We start from the raw sequence: 15,827 nt of genomic DNA, 5'->3' as shown, positions 1-15,827 counted from the left end.
GCTGCAGAGGCTGTGTATTGCTTCACAGTGTGGTGCTTAACCCCTTGTGCCACTAGGGAGGCCCAAGGACAGCAAAATTTTAATGTTAAGTAATGAGATGGAAAAAAAAATGCCTTCTTAAAGAAAAGTTGAATTTGACATTCAGTATATTTGAAAACATATTTTGACTACACTCAGTAGTAAATTTCCCACTTTCATATTTCTCCTTGTTTTAATTTTATTACTGAAATAGTATTATATTGGATTTTTTAAAAAGCTATAGTCAGAAAGAGAAAAAGCTAAATGTATACTTTCTAATGAAAGTAATATAGTCATAAATATTATGTTGCCATAAACTAGTTTAAAATAAATCATTTAAGTATCAGAACTGATTTAAAGTGATAAGTTTTAAGTTCATTTGTATTCTAGATGGTAGATAAAGATAGAAATGCCTAAAGAAAACATGCACACACCCACTTATGCATTCATAAAATACATAGCCACATATCACAAGTCTTTGCTGCTTGTGCATTTGGAAAGACATCATCTACAACAATGAACAGTTGTAATTAATTGGCTCAGGACAATAAATTAGACTTAATTTAGTTATAATTATAAAATGTAGGGATCCATTTTAGATGTTGTACAGATACAGCCTAAGATTTTATAGAGTGTAACTAACAAATTCACTTCATGAAACATAAAATGGTAAAGATTATTTGAGAATATTGAGGCAAGTCCTGTGCTGGGTAGTTATTTTTTAATGGTTAAAAACAAAACTCCTCTTGTTTTATGTAAATCATTCTTACTCTAGCAGTTGTTTATGAACAGTTACTTCAAATTTTGTACCTCCTATTTTCTGCCTTAGAGACAGAGTTCGAATAATGGAATTACTTAGCTCCCAGAAGTTATTATAGTCATAATAACATGAGTGGGTTGAATAAAGAATCAGATCCAAAAATAAAGTTCTAAATGCATATATACTAGCATGTATATTTTTTCACATTTCATCATGTCTTCAGTTGTTATGTGTCTCACAATGGCTGTCATGAGAATGCTATTACTACCATAAAGTCATTCATCTTAAAATCTGCGGTGTCTAAGATTGAAAGATACATGGTAACTTACCAGCTTTGCCATCTTTATGGTCATCTAGTCACTGGAGAACCCATTTTATTATCATCCGATTTGAAACCTCAGTGGTTGTACCTTACAATAAATTTCCTTAGCTTCATCAGCTGGACTGAATTGAGTTTAGTGTAGAATGATATAAATGATAGCACTTCTTACATCAAAATCCTTATACTTTGAACAGACACTTTATCAAGTGGCTGAGCAAACACAGCAGCTTTTGAAGTATTTGAAGAGCCATTGAATTTAAGAGTCTTCATGCCTTCACTATTCTTTAATCTTATTAGTACAGGTCTTCAGAACATGATTCTTTCTCGGTTCAAATTTAAGGACTTAGATTGTAAAATAATGCCTAAAACTTCTTATCTACTCAACCTGTTGATATATCAAATACTTAGGAAGCTCTTCAATTTAAACTCTATGATCATATTTTTAAATGATATCTAAAATGGATAGGGTGCTATTTGATCTCTTTTTAAAAAAAATGTTGATTAAATGATTCTCTAATTTTATCATTATTTCCTACTATATATTTACAAAATGAGCAAGGTAAGTTTTTGGCCCAATATTTTGTATTCACTGACCAAATGAACCTAAAAAACAAAGATGGATCTAGAATAAATACAGTAAGTCTCAGATATTCTGGGTCCATAATAAATGGTAAGAATTCAGTACTCTAATACCAATCTTTAAAATTATAATCAAGTTAATCTTTTAGATTAAATTCACTTTATCTGCTTTTCTAATTTTTGTTTTCTCATGTCATGCTCTTTCTGGCCTCTATACATTTAGAATCTTACCGTTAGAATTAAACAAGAATCTGCATATACAAACACTCTGCCTGATATTCAGCATAAAATGGGTACCCATTAATAGAGAATAGGGTATTAGGATGTATATTTGACTTGTGTGGACACCCCAACTCTGCCATTAAACTGGTGGTATGCCTTTGTGGTGCACACCTCATTGTAAATTCTATGACTTTTTAAATGAATCTGCATTTATTAATCAAAAAATGTGCATTCTTTGAAATACAGTATCAAATGTGTTTAATAACAGTCTTCAGATCCCCAGCCCCTTATAATAACAAAATTATTGAGTAAAACCCTTATAATAACACATCTACTGTGAACCCACAGGATGGACATTATTACATCTGATGATATACTTGCTTGCTTTAGCCACTACTACCAATACTCATTGTTGCTAACCAGTAATTTCATAATTGATACTCCATTTCAAAAGATTTCAGAAGTGTTCTAGGACATTCTTTAAATTACACTGTCATGGTTTCTTTGCAAATTTGTACAAGTATTTAGTTAACTAAGATGAAGGACAAAAGCTAGCCTTTTGATAATTCTTTCATTCCACAATGGTTCATTTATTTAGTATGTCTCTATTTGCACTATCCGTATTTCACCATTACACAAATTGGTGTGCGCAAAACACTTTCACCTCTATTGAGGGATTTTTGTGCCCATTAGTCATCTTTTTTTGTTTGTTTTAAGATTTATTTATCTGTGCATACAAGAGCTGGAACACAGGCCAGAGGTGTGGTGGGTGAGAGGACTCACCAGTGACAGAGCAGGGAACAGAACAGTCAGACTGACCAAAATACACTGCTGAGGGGAGCAGCAGGCGAGACAGTAGAGGTCTGCCTTGCCATGTGGGCTGCTCCCTGGACGGCCAGGGATTGAGCTCTTGCTGCAGAGGCTGCGGATTGCTTCATAGTGGGGTGCTTAACCTCTTGTGCCACCAGGGAGGCCCCCGTTAGTCATCTTTTGAATCTCAATCTCTCTCACTCTTTCAATTTCTCACTGTCCAGCTCTCCTTTTTGTTCTCTCATTCTCTCTTCTTTAAGCACTTATATGCTAATTACCTGTTTTAAAGTGAACCAGAGAAAACTGATCTGAATGACTCAATTGAGCCACTACTCCCAGCAAATGTTCTTTCTTTATCCAGAGTTAGGCATGAAAATGATGAATTATTGTTTTCTTACCTGTGTGTACTTCTAATATAATACATTTTTTTTGCTATAATAAGAATATACAAGCATTTCTGAGATTAAAGAAAACACAAAGCACTCGAACCTATCTGTATCTCTTCTTAGGCTAGACAAAATTAATAAGTCTAAGTACAGGTGTGTATTTATGAATATGTAAACTTAGCTCTTGTTTTCTTGTAAGAATGAAATTGAAAACATGGTCAAGAACTCTATGCAAAATCAAATGTTAAATTGTAGCAGGTCATGACTGCCACAGGAACCCATTCGGTGCATGTTGGATAATATGTTCATTTGATCTTTTGAATTAGTAGCTGTGTAGCTGGAAGGAGAAAGTGAACACTTTGTTCTGTATCCTTCACACCACACATGGGTACTTTGTTTACTCCTGTGTTCCTTACTTTAGTAACCAGGATCTAAAAAAGTGGAGTCATTTCAGAGATGGGGAAGGAGTAAAAGCAAGTATCAAATGAGAAATGATCAAAGGTTCTGGAATGCTTACTATGTTTGTGGTATATGTAGAAGGTGCATAGAAATAGCATAGCTATTATTAGATATTTGAAAGGTTACTGTATTTGAGCTTTTCAAAAATAGCTTTCCTAAGTAGGAATAGTCTAAAGGAGTCAAATTTCTGTTTGCAATAGAGAATTTCTAACAAATAGAATGGGTTGTATTAAGGGAAAAGTAGATTCTCCATTAATATATTCAGTCCTAGACTAGTTCATGTGATGAGCTGTGATCGAAGGATAATAAGGATCCCATAGGAAGGGACATGAACTACATAAGCTATAAAACCCTTACCAAATGGGAGAATCTCTGAAATAATAGAAAATAAATGAGAACAAGTGCACAATGGTTTAAGTGTTCAAAATACTTTTAAATTGCTAGACACGTTAGTGTGTCTCATTCAAAACTTGAACTGTTGTGATTCCTTAAGACTGTACATTCAAAATTGTGCTCGACTCAGATGCAGCAGAATATGGAGGACACCAAAGGCTGGACCACAGCACTGATTTCTTTTCCGAGGCTTTTGGACATAATGAGAGGCCCTATTCTCTTTTGGTAAGTAAGGGATTTTTATCCATTCTAATTTCATTCTGTATTTTTAAAGTGATATTTTTCCCCAAGAAATAACTCTTCAACAAGTAAGTGAATGGAAAAAAGAGGGGGGAATGGAAGGAATACTTCAATAAGAAAGACAGATGCAGGTGATGCTGAACTGAACTGGATTTTGGAAAAGTTAATAGTAAGGGATATTAGCAGACAGTTGGGAAAATTGGAATATTAGTAGGATTAAAATTTATTTCTCAAAAAATAAGAGGAAGGCCATTTTTGATTTTTCTTTTTATTATAAATATTTCTATTTTAAGGCAACAATTTACTTTCCTCTTGTTCTTGCTTTCTCTGTAATATTTTACATCAAGCAGCTTTCTACATTATTGGATATCTAATGAAGTTTAATTTAAAACACCTTAAAAGGATCAATAGCATATATGTATTTTTATCAGTTAATCAGTGGAAGACTAAATTCATTCTAGTAATAAAATTCCTTGATTCATATTGCTGAGGAGAGCATGATCTATTGTACCTACTTTTAAATATGTGATGTAACAAATAAAAGAATATCGCTTTAAACTACTAGGTTTAAAGTCTTTTAACTATGTAGAATTTAGAATTGTTATATATTTAGGGAAATTCTTCTTTTAATTTATGACCAGATAATAAGATTAAGTCCATATCTACATTATTTCTTTTTTCCTAACTATTTTCATGCCTGTGCCTGCTCTCTTTCTCTTTCTTTCTTTCTCTCTCTCTCTCTAGCTCTCACTCTCGCTCTCTCTCTCCTCTTTCTGTTTCTCTGTATTCAATATGCATTTCATATTTTACCATGGAAAGTCTTGGATTAAGATTTCTTTCACTTTCATAAAGCCAGGATATGTCTAACAAATGTATAGCTTTGCCATAGCTGTTAAATTTTCTAATATTTCAAATATTTAGGTATAAATGAAGCATGAGATTCTGTGGGTCCATCACTTTTCGACTGCATTCCCAATTAATATTGTGGGACCAACACCTTACTTTGTAAGCTGCTAAATTGTGTCCCAAACTAATATAGAAAAGACAGTGGCATAAAAGAAACAAACAAACAAAAAAAATGGGCCAGAACACGATTGAGATGTTGAATAGAGGCTGCAAGGAAAGTGACCATAGGAGACTTAACTGTACTCTATGTGTTTGTGATATCCTTGATGATATTAATATAGCTTTGGGTATAGATATAGACACATGTATTTTTAAGAGGGAAGGCTCAAGCTGCTAGCAGGTTCTTTCAAAGGGTGATTACTATAGTTTATTAGAACATCCAAATTTGACTTGTAAAATTAGATTGATACAGGTAGTTTCTAAAATGAATAATAGAAGTATCTTAAAGCTGAGAAATTTTCAGAAGAGTTTTAGAGACCTGAGGGGTAGGGAAGATGGTTCAGCTCTCAAAGTGGAGTCATAGGGAAGTGGCAACCAAATGCAAGAAAGGTGAACTGGAACCAGTTGAACTTGACTGGACGGGTCTGAAAGACTCAGATGGCAATATTCTCACATAACCAGCTTCCCTAAAGGCTCACACTTCCAAAGAGGGTTCTGTTAGGGAGGGGGTGTTGTTGTATAGTGAAAAGACCAAAAAAAAGGTCATGGCATGGGCCTCCCTGGTGGCACAGGCGGTTGAGCGCTGCACTGTGAAGCTGTCCACAGCCTCTGCAGTGCAGGTTCCATCCCAGCTGGCCAGCGAGAATCCCACATGTTGAGGCAGACCTCACCTGCCTCGCCCGCTGCTCCCTTCAGCAGTGTATTTCGTCAGTCTGCCTGTTCTGTTCCCCGCTCTGCCTCTGGCAAATCCTCTCACCCTCCCACGCGTCTGGCCTGTACCCCAGTTCTTGTATAAATAAATAAATCCTAAAAAAAAAAAAAATTGTCATGGCAAAGAAGTTGGGATAGATGCTCCAATCTACTATGTACTGGTTGTGGGGCCTTGAGTAATTTAATCTTTTGTTGCCCCAGTTTCTCGGATCTGTTTAAACAGGACTCATAATAATATCATCCCTCCAACTAGAGATTCTTCAGAGAAATAAATTCATGAACAGTGCCACACTTTTGGAAACAGCTAAATTTAATTGCACATGTATTTTAAAGTTAATATTGTCTTGGTTATTCAATAATTCAGTATTTTAAGCATGTCGAAACACAAAGTACCCTGAGAACACACAAAGATCCACTCTCCTCTTTGGAGAAATTATAACCATAGATGAGGGCTCACTGTCTTTGAGGGCTGGTAGAAAATATTCTGGCATCCTTTTGATTTTACATGAGCAAAAATATTCTGTCATAAGTAAGTCAACTAACCAGTGGCAGCCACAGTCTGGAGATTACTTCTCAAGTACTAATTGAATTGATCTTACAAAAGGGAATGTGCACTTCTAAATTAGCAGTTGGAATGGTCTTGATAACAGGTAGAGCAATATAGCACAGCAAGGACATGAGAAATTGCATAGAGCTTAACTATTGCCTGTAATGGAATTCTGACCCAACTCGGTCAGAAAGGCGAAGATTAGCCCTGTGTTTCCAGCAGCAGCAGCAGCAGCTGGTTTTTGATGACTCCAGGTGCTACTGAACTTACTCATTTACATAAGTCTTTAGGTGCCAGATGAAATGATCACCCAAATAGAGCAGAAGATCTAAGAAGACAGGTTTCCTTCTTGCCAGTTATCCTTCTGAGAGCCAGAGGAAAAACTATATTATAAAAACATATCTATTATAAGAATATAACTGTGAAGGCTCATTATCATGGAACTGCTTCTAAAAGTAATTCACATGTGCTTGGGACCAATCAGGGTTCTTGAATATGACCCTAAGTGCTGTAGGTCTCACTCCATCACTGATGATAACACTTCTGTCTCTCACATGCCCAGATTAAGCAGTGGGAGGAGTGAGCAAAATAAAAATTCCGTATTCCATGAAATTTCTGCCCCTCATAGCCAGTACACTGCATTTGCTAAAGCTTAATTTGCAAGCTCAATAATCCAAAGGATCTGCTGAATAAGTGTCAAATCTGTTTTCAAAGATAGCAACAAACAGAGCCCAAAGGAATCTTAAAATAGCTATACATGCTGCAGCATCAGCAGGTACAGTTCCAGTGTAGCCTTTATGTGCTCCATCAGTTGAAACTGTGAAACCAGAAGAGCACTGCATATGTACTACCTTTGAAACTTATTGCTAAGGTCAGAGTATCTCGCAAATGCTGAGAAGTGATAGGGCAGAACTTCTCCATTCTACTTTACTGGCAGTTATTGGAAACTTGAATTTACATAATCATGTCTGTATGTTTTGATGTCTGATGTAGAAATTTATATGTTAACTTACATGTTTATCTGTGTGCTAGAATATTCGATAGCACAAATGGAGAGCAGAGGTTATTGAAGCTGAAGTGAGTTAGTTTCCATTGGTAAACTACAGGAATACATTTTCCTAAGAGGAAAAATGTGAAGAAGGTCCTCCCTGGTGGCATAAGGGGTTAAGATGCAACCTATGAAGCTGTCTGCAGCCACTGCAGCACAAGTTCGATCCTCAGCCAGGGAGCAACCACATGGCACAGCAGACCTCTCCTGACTTGCCTGCTGTTCCCTTCAGCAGTATATTTCAGTCAGTCCACCTGTTCTGTCCCCCACTCTGTCTCTGGTGAATCCTCTCACCTCCCATACCTCTGTCCTGTACCCCAGTTCTTGTATGCATAAATAAATAAATCTTTAAAAAAGTGAATAAAACAATAATTTTAATACTTATTACGTTGCTCTGAGGAAATATATGTATATGTACAACTGGGAAATATACAGTTAGAATTTTTTTAAAGATTTATTTATTAATGCATACCAATGCAACCGGGGTACAGGTCAGAGGTATGGGGGGTGAGAGGATTCACCAGAGACAGGGTGGGGAGCAAAACAGGAGAACTGAACTGAAATAAACTGCTGAGATGGGCAGCAAGTGAGACAGGAGAGGTCTGCTGTGCCATGTGGGTCACCTCCCCGGCCAGGGATTGAACTCATGCTGCAGTGGTTGCAGATAACTTTGTAGTGCTGCAGCGTAACCCCTTGGGCCACCAGGGAGGCCCTACTTTTGCCAAATTTAAATAGGTCTAAGAAAATTAAAAATTAGCCTTTAAATTATTTTTATTTAAGATTATTTTAACTAGGTAGATTAGCTTGCATTTTGACATAATAAATGAATTGGACTATACTATGGTATTCTGATTCCTTGTGAAGAGTTGAATATGAATATAGCTGGAAAAAATTAAATTGATGGCCATGTACTACACTATCTCATGGATCCTTGATGTAATCTTAGCTATAACATATTTACAATTTAATGCCTAATAAATTGGTATCATTGATACAAATAGCAATATATATTATCTGTGACATTCTGGCTAGATGATTTCCATATACAGGCACTTACATATAGGTTGTTCATATTTAAGTATACTGAAATATTTATGTTCAAGTCTACTTAAATGATGTTCTTATTTTTTTCTCCTGCTCTATAAATCAAAGCTATTTTTAGAATTAAAATTATAAAATGAGAGTTACAGATCCAATACTTAGTGCTAAATTATAGGGCCCCCAAATTGTTCATGTTTGTAATGTCTCATCATAAGGATTAGTTCTGATTATCTTAAGTCCTTTAATATAATTGGTAGTCATTTCCTAATCACTAAGAAAATTGATTTATATACTCAGAATCTAATAAAGAAGAAAACTCAAAATTTCATAGATAGCCATATTTAAGAAAAATCACTTGCTTGGGGAAATTATTTCATGTTGCATACACTGCAAGGACTCTAGAGCAAAATAAACACATTCTGGTAATTAACACTGCAGTGAAAATATATAATTACACAATATTCCTGTTAATGATATTACACAATTATCAACTGAAGGTTTTTAAGCAGATAGTATTAAGAAGTCTCACAGTGTGTCTGGAATTGGCATCATAAAGCTCCTTATATAAAATGACCAGCATTATGTAGTGAGAGTTCTTGGAGCATTTTTTTAACCATTAAATGTTAAGAAGAAACTCAATGCATATACTGTAAACCTTAAACTTTTTAAGTCATATTTTTTGTTTTACTCTTAAATTTAGACTAGCTAAAATATCAAACAATCACAAAGTAAGATTGTTTCTAAATTAACAGTTTTATTATCATGTATAGTTCATTAATAAAACCATTATGAGATTTTGAATTAAACTATTGACACCTCCATACAAACAAATTAAAAATGAATAAAATTAGGGCCTCTCCGGTGGCGCAGCGGTTAGCGCTGGGTTGCGAAGCTGCCCGCAGCCTCTGCGGCGCCAGTTCGATCCCTGGCTGCTCCCTGGCCACCAGAGGAGGGTCCCACATGGTGCGCAGACCTCTCCTGCCGCCCGCTGCTCCCCTCAGCAGTGTACTTCGGTCCTTCTGCCTGCTCTGCTCCCCGCTCTGGCTCTGGTGAATTCTCTCACCGTCCCGCGCTTCTGACTGTACCCAGTGCATGTATAAACAAACAAACAAATAAATAAAAAATAAATAAATAAATAAATAAAAATGAATAAAATTAAAGAAAAAATAAAGCAATAGATACCACAGTGGCTTGTGGTGCAAATAAGAGATTGACTCAGCTCTTCCCTGATCGATACCACGCCATACATTTGGACTTAACGGAAACCTTCTATCTGCATATAGGACTGTATAGGATCAGAGAAATATCTTTAATGTAAAGAGAACTGAAATTTTCTGTTCAGTTTCTCATGCTACTGACAAATTTCAAGTTGTCTTTTATTTTAGGTTGTCCGTAATAAATCAGATCCTCCCCACTAGTTAATTATACCTGGTATCTGTGATCTCCCAAACTAAACGTATAGGCTGGATCAGGTACCTGGCACATTATTTTGGAGGATAAGGCACTGTCTTGATTTGTGCCTGCTTGTCTAAGACTTGTAGAGGGAGTTAGTTGAATCTGACTGCTGGTTCTTTTAGTTCTCCTTTTTTTTGAATTGTGTTGCTTTAGATTGTAACTTGATTATGGAAATAATCATTTCATTACACCAGATCTACCTGGATCATTGGTAATATCCATGTTTTGTTCATGAGTACCTTCAGCTTCCTTTTGTTGAACCAGTCTCATACATCTTACCCGTCATAATCAGAAAATATTGAATAAAAGGGATTGCGTTAGCCATTAAATTCTGATGTTTAAAAGCTGTATTTAAAACAATGTGTAAATTATCGGGAAACAGATTTGTGGCATTGGTTTCCCCACACCTTATCATTGCAAGGATATAAAATTTATCATTCAGAAGCACTGGATTGTAAATGAGACTATAAGTCAGAAACTATTTGCACATGTGAAATTTTTCTTAGATTATGATACATATTTCCTCAATAATTATTACCTTTTAATTGAAGATTGGAAAAGCTATTCTCTAGCTATTCCGGTCATAAAATAATTTTCTTGAAATGCCACCATTTTAAAACTGCTTTAATCTTTAAGGTTCAAAGCTAAGCAGCTTTAGTGTGTCAGGTATTTTTAAGAGTCTCACTCATAGCAGGAATCTAGAAAACTTAAATAAGGGACCAGGAAAATGAATAACTATAAAAAAGTAAAAATCAAAATCAACAGAAAACTATGAACCAGAGACACTTTTTGGGGGGTGGGGGGCGAGAGGGGAGGAATTGGGGTCAGAATGGGGGTTGCAATTGTAGGGGGAATATAAAAATAAAATTTATTATTAAAAATAAATAAATAAATAAATAAAATGGCTAAAACCACCAGTGGGGAGTGGGGGAAAGAGTTGTAAGAGTTCTTTCTCAAAGAAGCCTCAAGGGAAAACATTGTATTCATATGTAATATTGAGATGCTCTGGACAGGAAATAGTCTCATTCAATGAAAATTGACTTTTCTCTTCTTTTATTAATTTATTTTTCCTAAAGCCGTGTTTATTTTGGGTTTTTTCATTGTAGTCATAGACACTATGAAAGCATTTTCCTTCTTTCTTTTTTCTTGATGGACCATCAGTCACGCTTTCATTTAAAGTAACTGAAAATTGTAAAATATTTGCAAAGCCAGAAATGGAGATATAGGGGCCTCCCCAGTGGCACAGCAGTTGAGTGCTGGGTTGGGAAGCTGCTCACACCTCTGCAGCGCGCCGCAGGGCGTGGGTCCCACATGGCACACAGACCTCTCCTGCCGCCCACTGTTCCCCTCAGCAGTGTACTTCCTCAGTCTGCCTGTTCTACTCTCTGCTCTGGCTCTGGTAAATTCTCTCATCCTCCCGCACCTCTGACTGTGCCCAGTGCTTGTATAAATAAATAAATAAATAAATATTGAAAAAAAAAAAGGAAGAAGAAGAAATCCTAATGGTGATAGAAACCTGTAATGTTTTTAGTGTTTGCTTTGGTAATAATAAATATGTATAAAGTACACAGAGATCAGCATCAAGTCATTCAAGCTATTTTCAATATTTATAAAAATATTAAAATGCAAGCATATTAAGGAATGTCTTGTGAAATATCCATAATCAGTTCCACCATTTTTTAATTTATTTATTTACTCTTTTTACCCTTTACTGTTATCTGACCACATTGTCAGCTACTTTGTCCATTCACACCTTCTAAGTAGTAGACATATGAAGACATGCAGCCTCTGCCTCATAAAGCCCATAGTCTAGTGCTGAAGATAGATTAAAAACCTGAAAAAAAAATCTCAATTAGTGTTATGTGTCCAGAAAGAAACAAAAATAGTGCTATGAAAGAAGATGAGATAGAAAACTGTCAGATTTCACATCAGGGAACACCACTTGTGGAGCTGGGATTTTTCAAGTTGAAGGGCCAGTAGCTAGTGAAGTAAAGAATGATCTGAGGAGAAGATTCAGCATAGGCAAAGACTCCAAGGAAGGAAAAATGTGGAACAGAACTGAAAAGTCCTGTGGCTGAAACCTGGGGAGGGAAGAGAGACGTGAGGAACCTAATCGAGAGATTTTCGAGCTTAAAGAACTGAGTCAGGACACTGAAGGGTATGGAATGTGTATTGTATTTTAAGTGCAGTGGCAAGCTTTTTGATTCATTTAAATTGGGGAGTGACCTAAAATACACCTTTATATTGTATTTAATTTTTTTCATATTAGGATAATAAGTAACCATGTCTGATGTAAAGCAGTGTTTGTGTAGTACTTTCATTCACCTAAATAGAATAACCTGTGAACTGTAAAGCAGCCTTCCTTCACCAACTGATCATGCTTAGAGTGCCATTTACATCCCTAGTGTCTGAAAACCTTGGTTTTTGTAAAGTCTGTGGCACCCTCTAGTGATGATGACTTTAACGAAGTCTTACATGGATCCCAGAACAGCGTAACTGTCTAAATTGAGCCTCAGAACTGGTAGAATTGTAGAGGCAACTAACTTGGGCAAATGGGAGATTGCATCTTGCCTCTTTGTCACAATGATGCCATATGTACTATTTCTTTTAATTGCACTGACATGAATTGTGTTGACTTAGGTGTACATTCCGAGCCGAGTGGCCCTCGTCCTTCAGAATGTGGATCTGCCCAACTGAAGAGACGAGAGTTCAGCTCTACCAGAGGAAGACGTGTGCTCTTTCACCATTCTCAGTGTCACAGGGCTCATGATGTGTAAGCTTTTCAAAATACATTTGTCTGGCTAAAATGTACATGTCTGAAATTCAATATTGGTTTACACAAATGAATCTCAAGCTTTTCTTGAGGTAGAAGAGGATATTTTTAAAATTTCAGGTACCCTAGACTGTATTTTCCAGCCATTGAAACAGCTGGGATTCTCAAATGAAGTATGATGTGTAATGTCTTTAAGCAGTTTTACTTTCCCGGTCAATTATTTGAATCTTTCAAATTCAAATTTGAATCCTTGTGTCAAGTGTGATTATTTCAGTTGAATGTATGCAGTATTTTTTTTTTAACTGGGCATGTAATTGCTTTGTTTGGTCTAATATCTTTTGGTCTAAATTACAAGATACCAAGATTGTTACTTTGACTTTTCAAATTGTGTTTAGAAATACTATTAAATATGTAGTAATAATATAAAATAATATAAAACCATATCAAAAAATATATAAGCCATTATGTATGACTCATTCATGCTTCATTTGGCATAAGTTTTATCTTATGATCACTTATTCACTTAGTATCTTGGTAAATGCTGATATCGTCGATTTTCTGAAGTTCTAAATTGGTCATTGTAACATTTCAGAAAATTCTTTTACTTGCAATAAATGAAAATATCCAAAATTGCCTTTATTGACGTCTGTTTTGCTGTATATACTATTAAGGATATTCAGTTAGAATATTAAAATATCTTATTTCAACTTTGATATCCTCCCCACACATAGGAACACGTGCATGACAGAGCAGGAAACATGGGGATTAATATTTTTTTTCTTTCGTTACCATTTTGTAACTTGAAATTAGTTGATATCTAAGCTACTCTCCAGCTGTAAACCTGAGCACTTTGAGAGGTGAATTAACTCTGTCAACTCAGTGGGATACTCAATCATGAAATCACCCCTTGGTTTATTAAATAGTTCTAAAATCATTGATGCATAATTCATTCATAATGGAAATGATGAAGCACTTATCAGATACAGAAGGCCACTTTTTCAAAGTTCTGATTTTTTCCTTTACATTAATACTGCCTTTATTATTTTTAATCTGATCATTTGTGATTAACTAGGAGTACAGCAGATCCTCAAATAACTATCGTCATTTTGTTCGACATTGTTTTGTTATAACACAATGAGGGAAAAAAAAAAATCCTGCCAACATTGAAGTGAAATAACATTTATTCATGTTGTTTTCAAAATGTTTTCTTTTTATGTCCTTCAAGTAAAATCACATTTTCTAAGAACTATGGACAATGTTAAATGAGAACTTGCTGTGCTTGGATATCTTATTAAAAACACATTCAATAATGAAAGAGACTGACTTTTAAAGCTAAACCTGTATGTTAACTATGATTCTCACAACTTTTTTGAGTAAGGTCTGGAATGTAAGTCTGAAACGTATTGTTTTAACTTCAAAGTGGAATAATAGTTTGATTATCTGAAAGAATCAGCAATGTTAGCTGATAACCTACACAAGGGAATGTGACTAACAGCCTTGTGTGATGTTTTCCCTGTTACAGGGATATTATTAATATCTTAACACCATCGTGATGAGAGTCCCTTGCCTGTTACTGATGACAACATGAGGAGCAATCAAATGTTTCATGTTCTAGTTTACAATTCCTTACCTTTGCATTTTTGATGTTTGAAGAGATAAGCTGTTTCTCTAGTGTGGGAACAGTGACAAGAAGTTGCTTCACGCCTAAAATGTTTTCTTTCCATTGTGACCTCTGTGACAAGATCAAAAAGATCAGAGTCATTAGGTGCCATCTTTTCATTTTCACATTTCACCTTACTAATATAGTTTTTAGATTTTTCAGTCTAAAACTAGAATTGAACAATGTACTAAGTTAATTGCCTGTGCTGAGTGTTTTTACCAAGAAGGGCAATAAACATATGTTGTTAGGTAAGATTATAAAAATACACACAAACAAGTAAAATTTTGAGACCAAAAGAGAATATTGTTTTTGGTTTTTGTTTTTTGTTTTTTATTTTTTCCTATCTGTCCAGCATTGGCAGGCTTTACAGGCATTCTAATATTGTATATTTCGTGTAGGTCTTCATTTTTGTTTTAGTAACATTCATGTCATGTGGTGGGAAGTTCTTTTTGTTGTCTAAAAATTTTCAGTGGGGACTCCCTAGTGGTGGAGTGGGTAAAGTCTCAGTACTGTCAAGCTATTGCCAGCCACTGCAGCCTGGACTGAGTTAGATCTCCAGCCAGGGAGCTAACCCACATGGTGCAGCAGACCTCTCCTTTTTCACCAGCTGCTCCCTTCAGCAGTGTATTTCAGTAGATCTGCCTGTTCTGCTCTCCACTCTGTCTCAAGTGAATCTTCTCATTTCCCACACCTCTGGCCTGCACCTTAGTTCTTGTATGCATAAATAAATAAATCTTAAAAAAAAATAAAAATTTTCAGTAATCATGAGAGAGGAACAAAATTTTACAAAATGTTTTAATTTTATCTCTGATATATTTATATTTGCTTTGGTATAGTTGCTAGTAATTGTTTTGTTACCCAAAATAAAATTTACCCTAATGCTAATGACAGTCAATGTTTTAGTTTAAAATTAGCTCACTTAGAAAACACAATCTATTTTTTTTTTTAAGATTTATTTTATTTCTTTTCCATACAAGAGCTGGGGTAAAGGCCGTAAGCGTGGGGGATGAAAGGATTCACCAGAGACAGAGTGGGGAACAGAACAGGCAGATTTATTGAAATATACTGCTGAGGAGAGCAGCGGGCAAGACAGGAGAGGTCTGCTGTACCATGTGTGTTAGCTCCCTGGCCAGGGATCAAACTCTTGCTGCAGTGGCTGTGGATAGCTTTACATAGTACTGAGACTTAACTCCTTGCACCACCAGGGAGGCCCCCAATACAATCATTTTTAATAATCAAAAATTGAACTCTAAATACCTTCCTAGAATGTTTGACACTTGGTAATATTTGAACTCTGAGGGTCAACTCCTTTCATATTTTTGTTCTCTACCTTTGACA

The 15,827-nt window shown here is 35.6% G+C and overlaps 1 protein-coding gene across 1 annotated transcript in view; it reads left to right on the top strand.

Moving 5' to 3' along the window:
• Window positions 1–12,753, top strand: part of GBE1 (1,4-alpha-glucan branching enzyme 1) — a gene marked incomplete at both ends in the record, with an annotated part of 250,486 nt that extends 237,733 nt beyond the window's left edge. Inside the window, 2 exons of the mRNA XM_084231058.1 lie at window positions 4,050–4,174; window positions 12,697–12,753. Of these exons, the coding sequence (XP_084087184.1) occupies window positions 4,050–4,174; window positions 12,697–12,753 (182 nt within the window). The remainder of the gene's footprint in view (window positions 1–4,049; window positions 4,175–12,696) is intronic.
• Between the last annotated feature and the right edge of the window lie 3,074 nt (window positions 12,754–15,827).

Source organism: Talpa europaea (genome assembly GCF_964194135.1).
Source record: "Talpa europaea genome assembly, chromosome: 4".
NCBI lineage: Eukaryota > Metazoa > Chordata > Mammalia > Eulipotyphla > Talpidae > Talpa > Talpa europaea.
The sequence above is the reverse complement of the archived record's forward strand: the minus strand, read 5'-3'. Positions and strand labels throughout refer to the sequence as shown.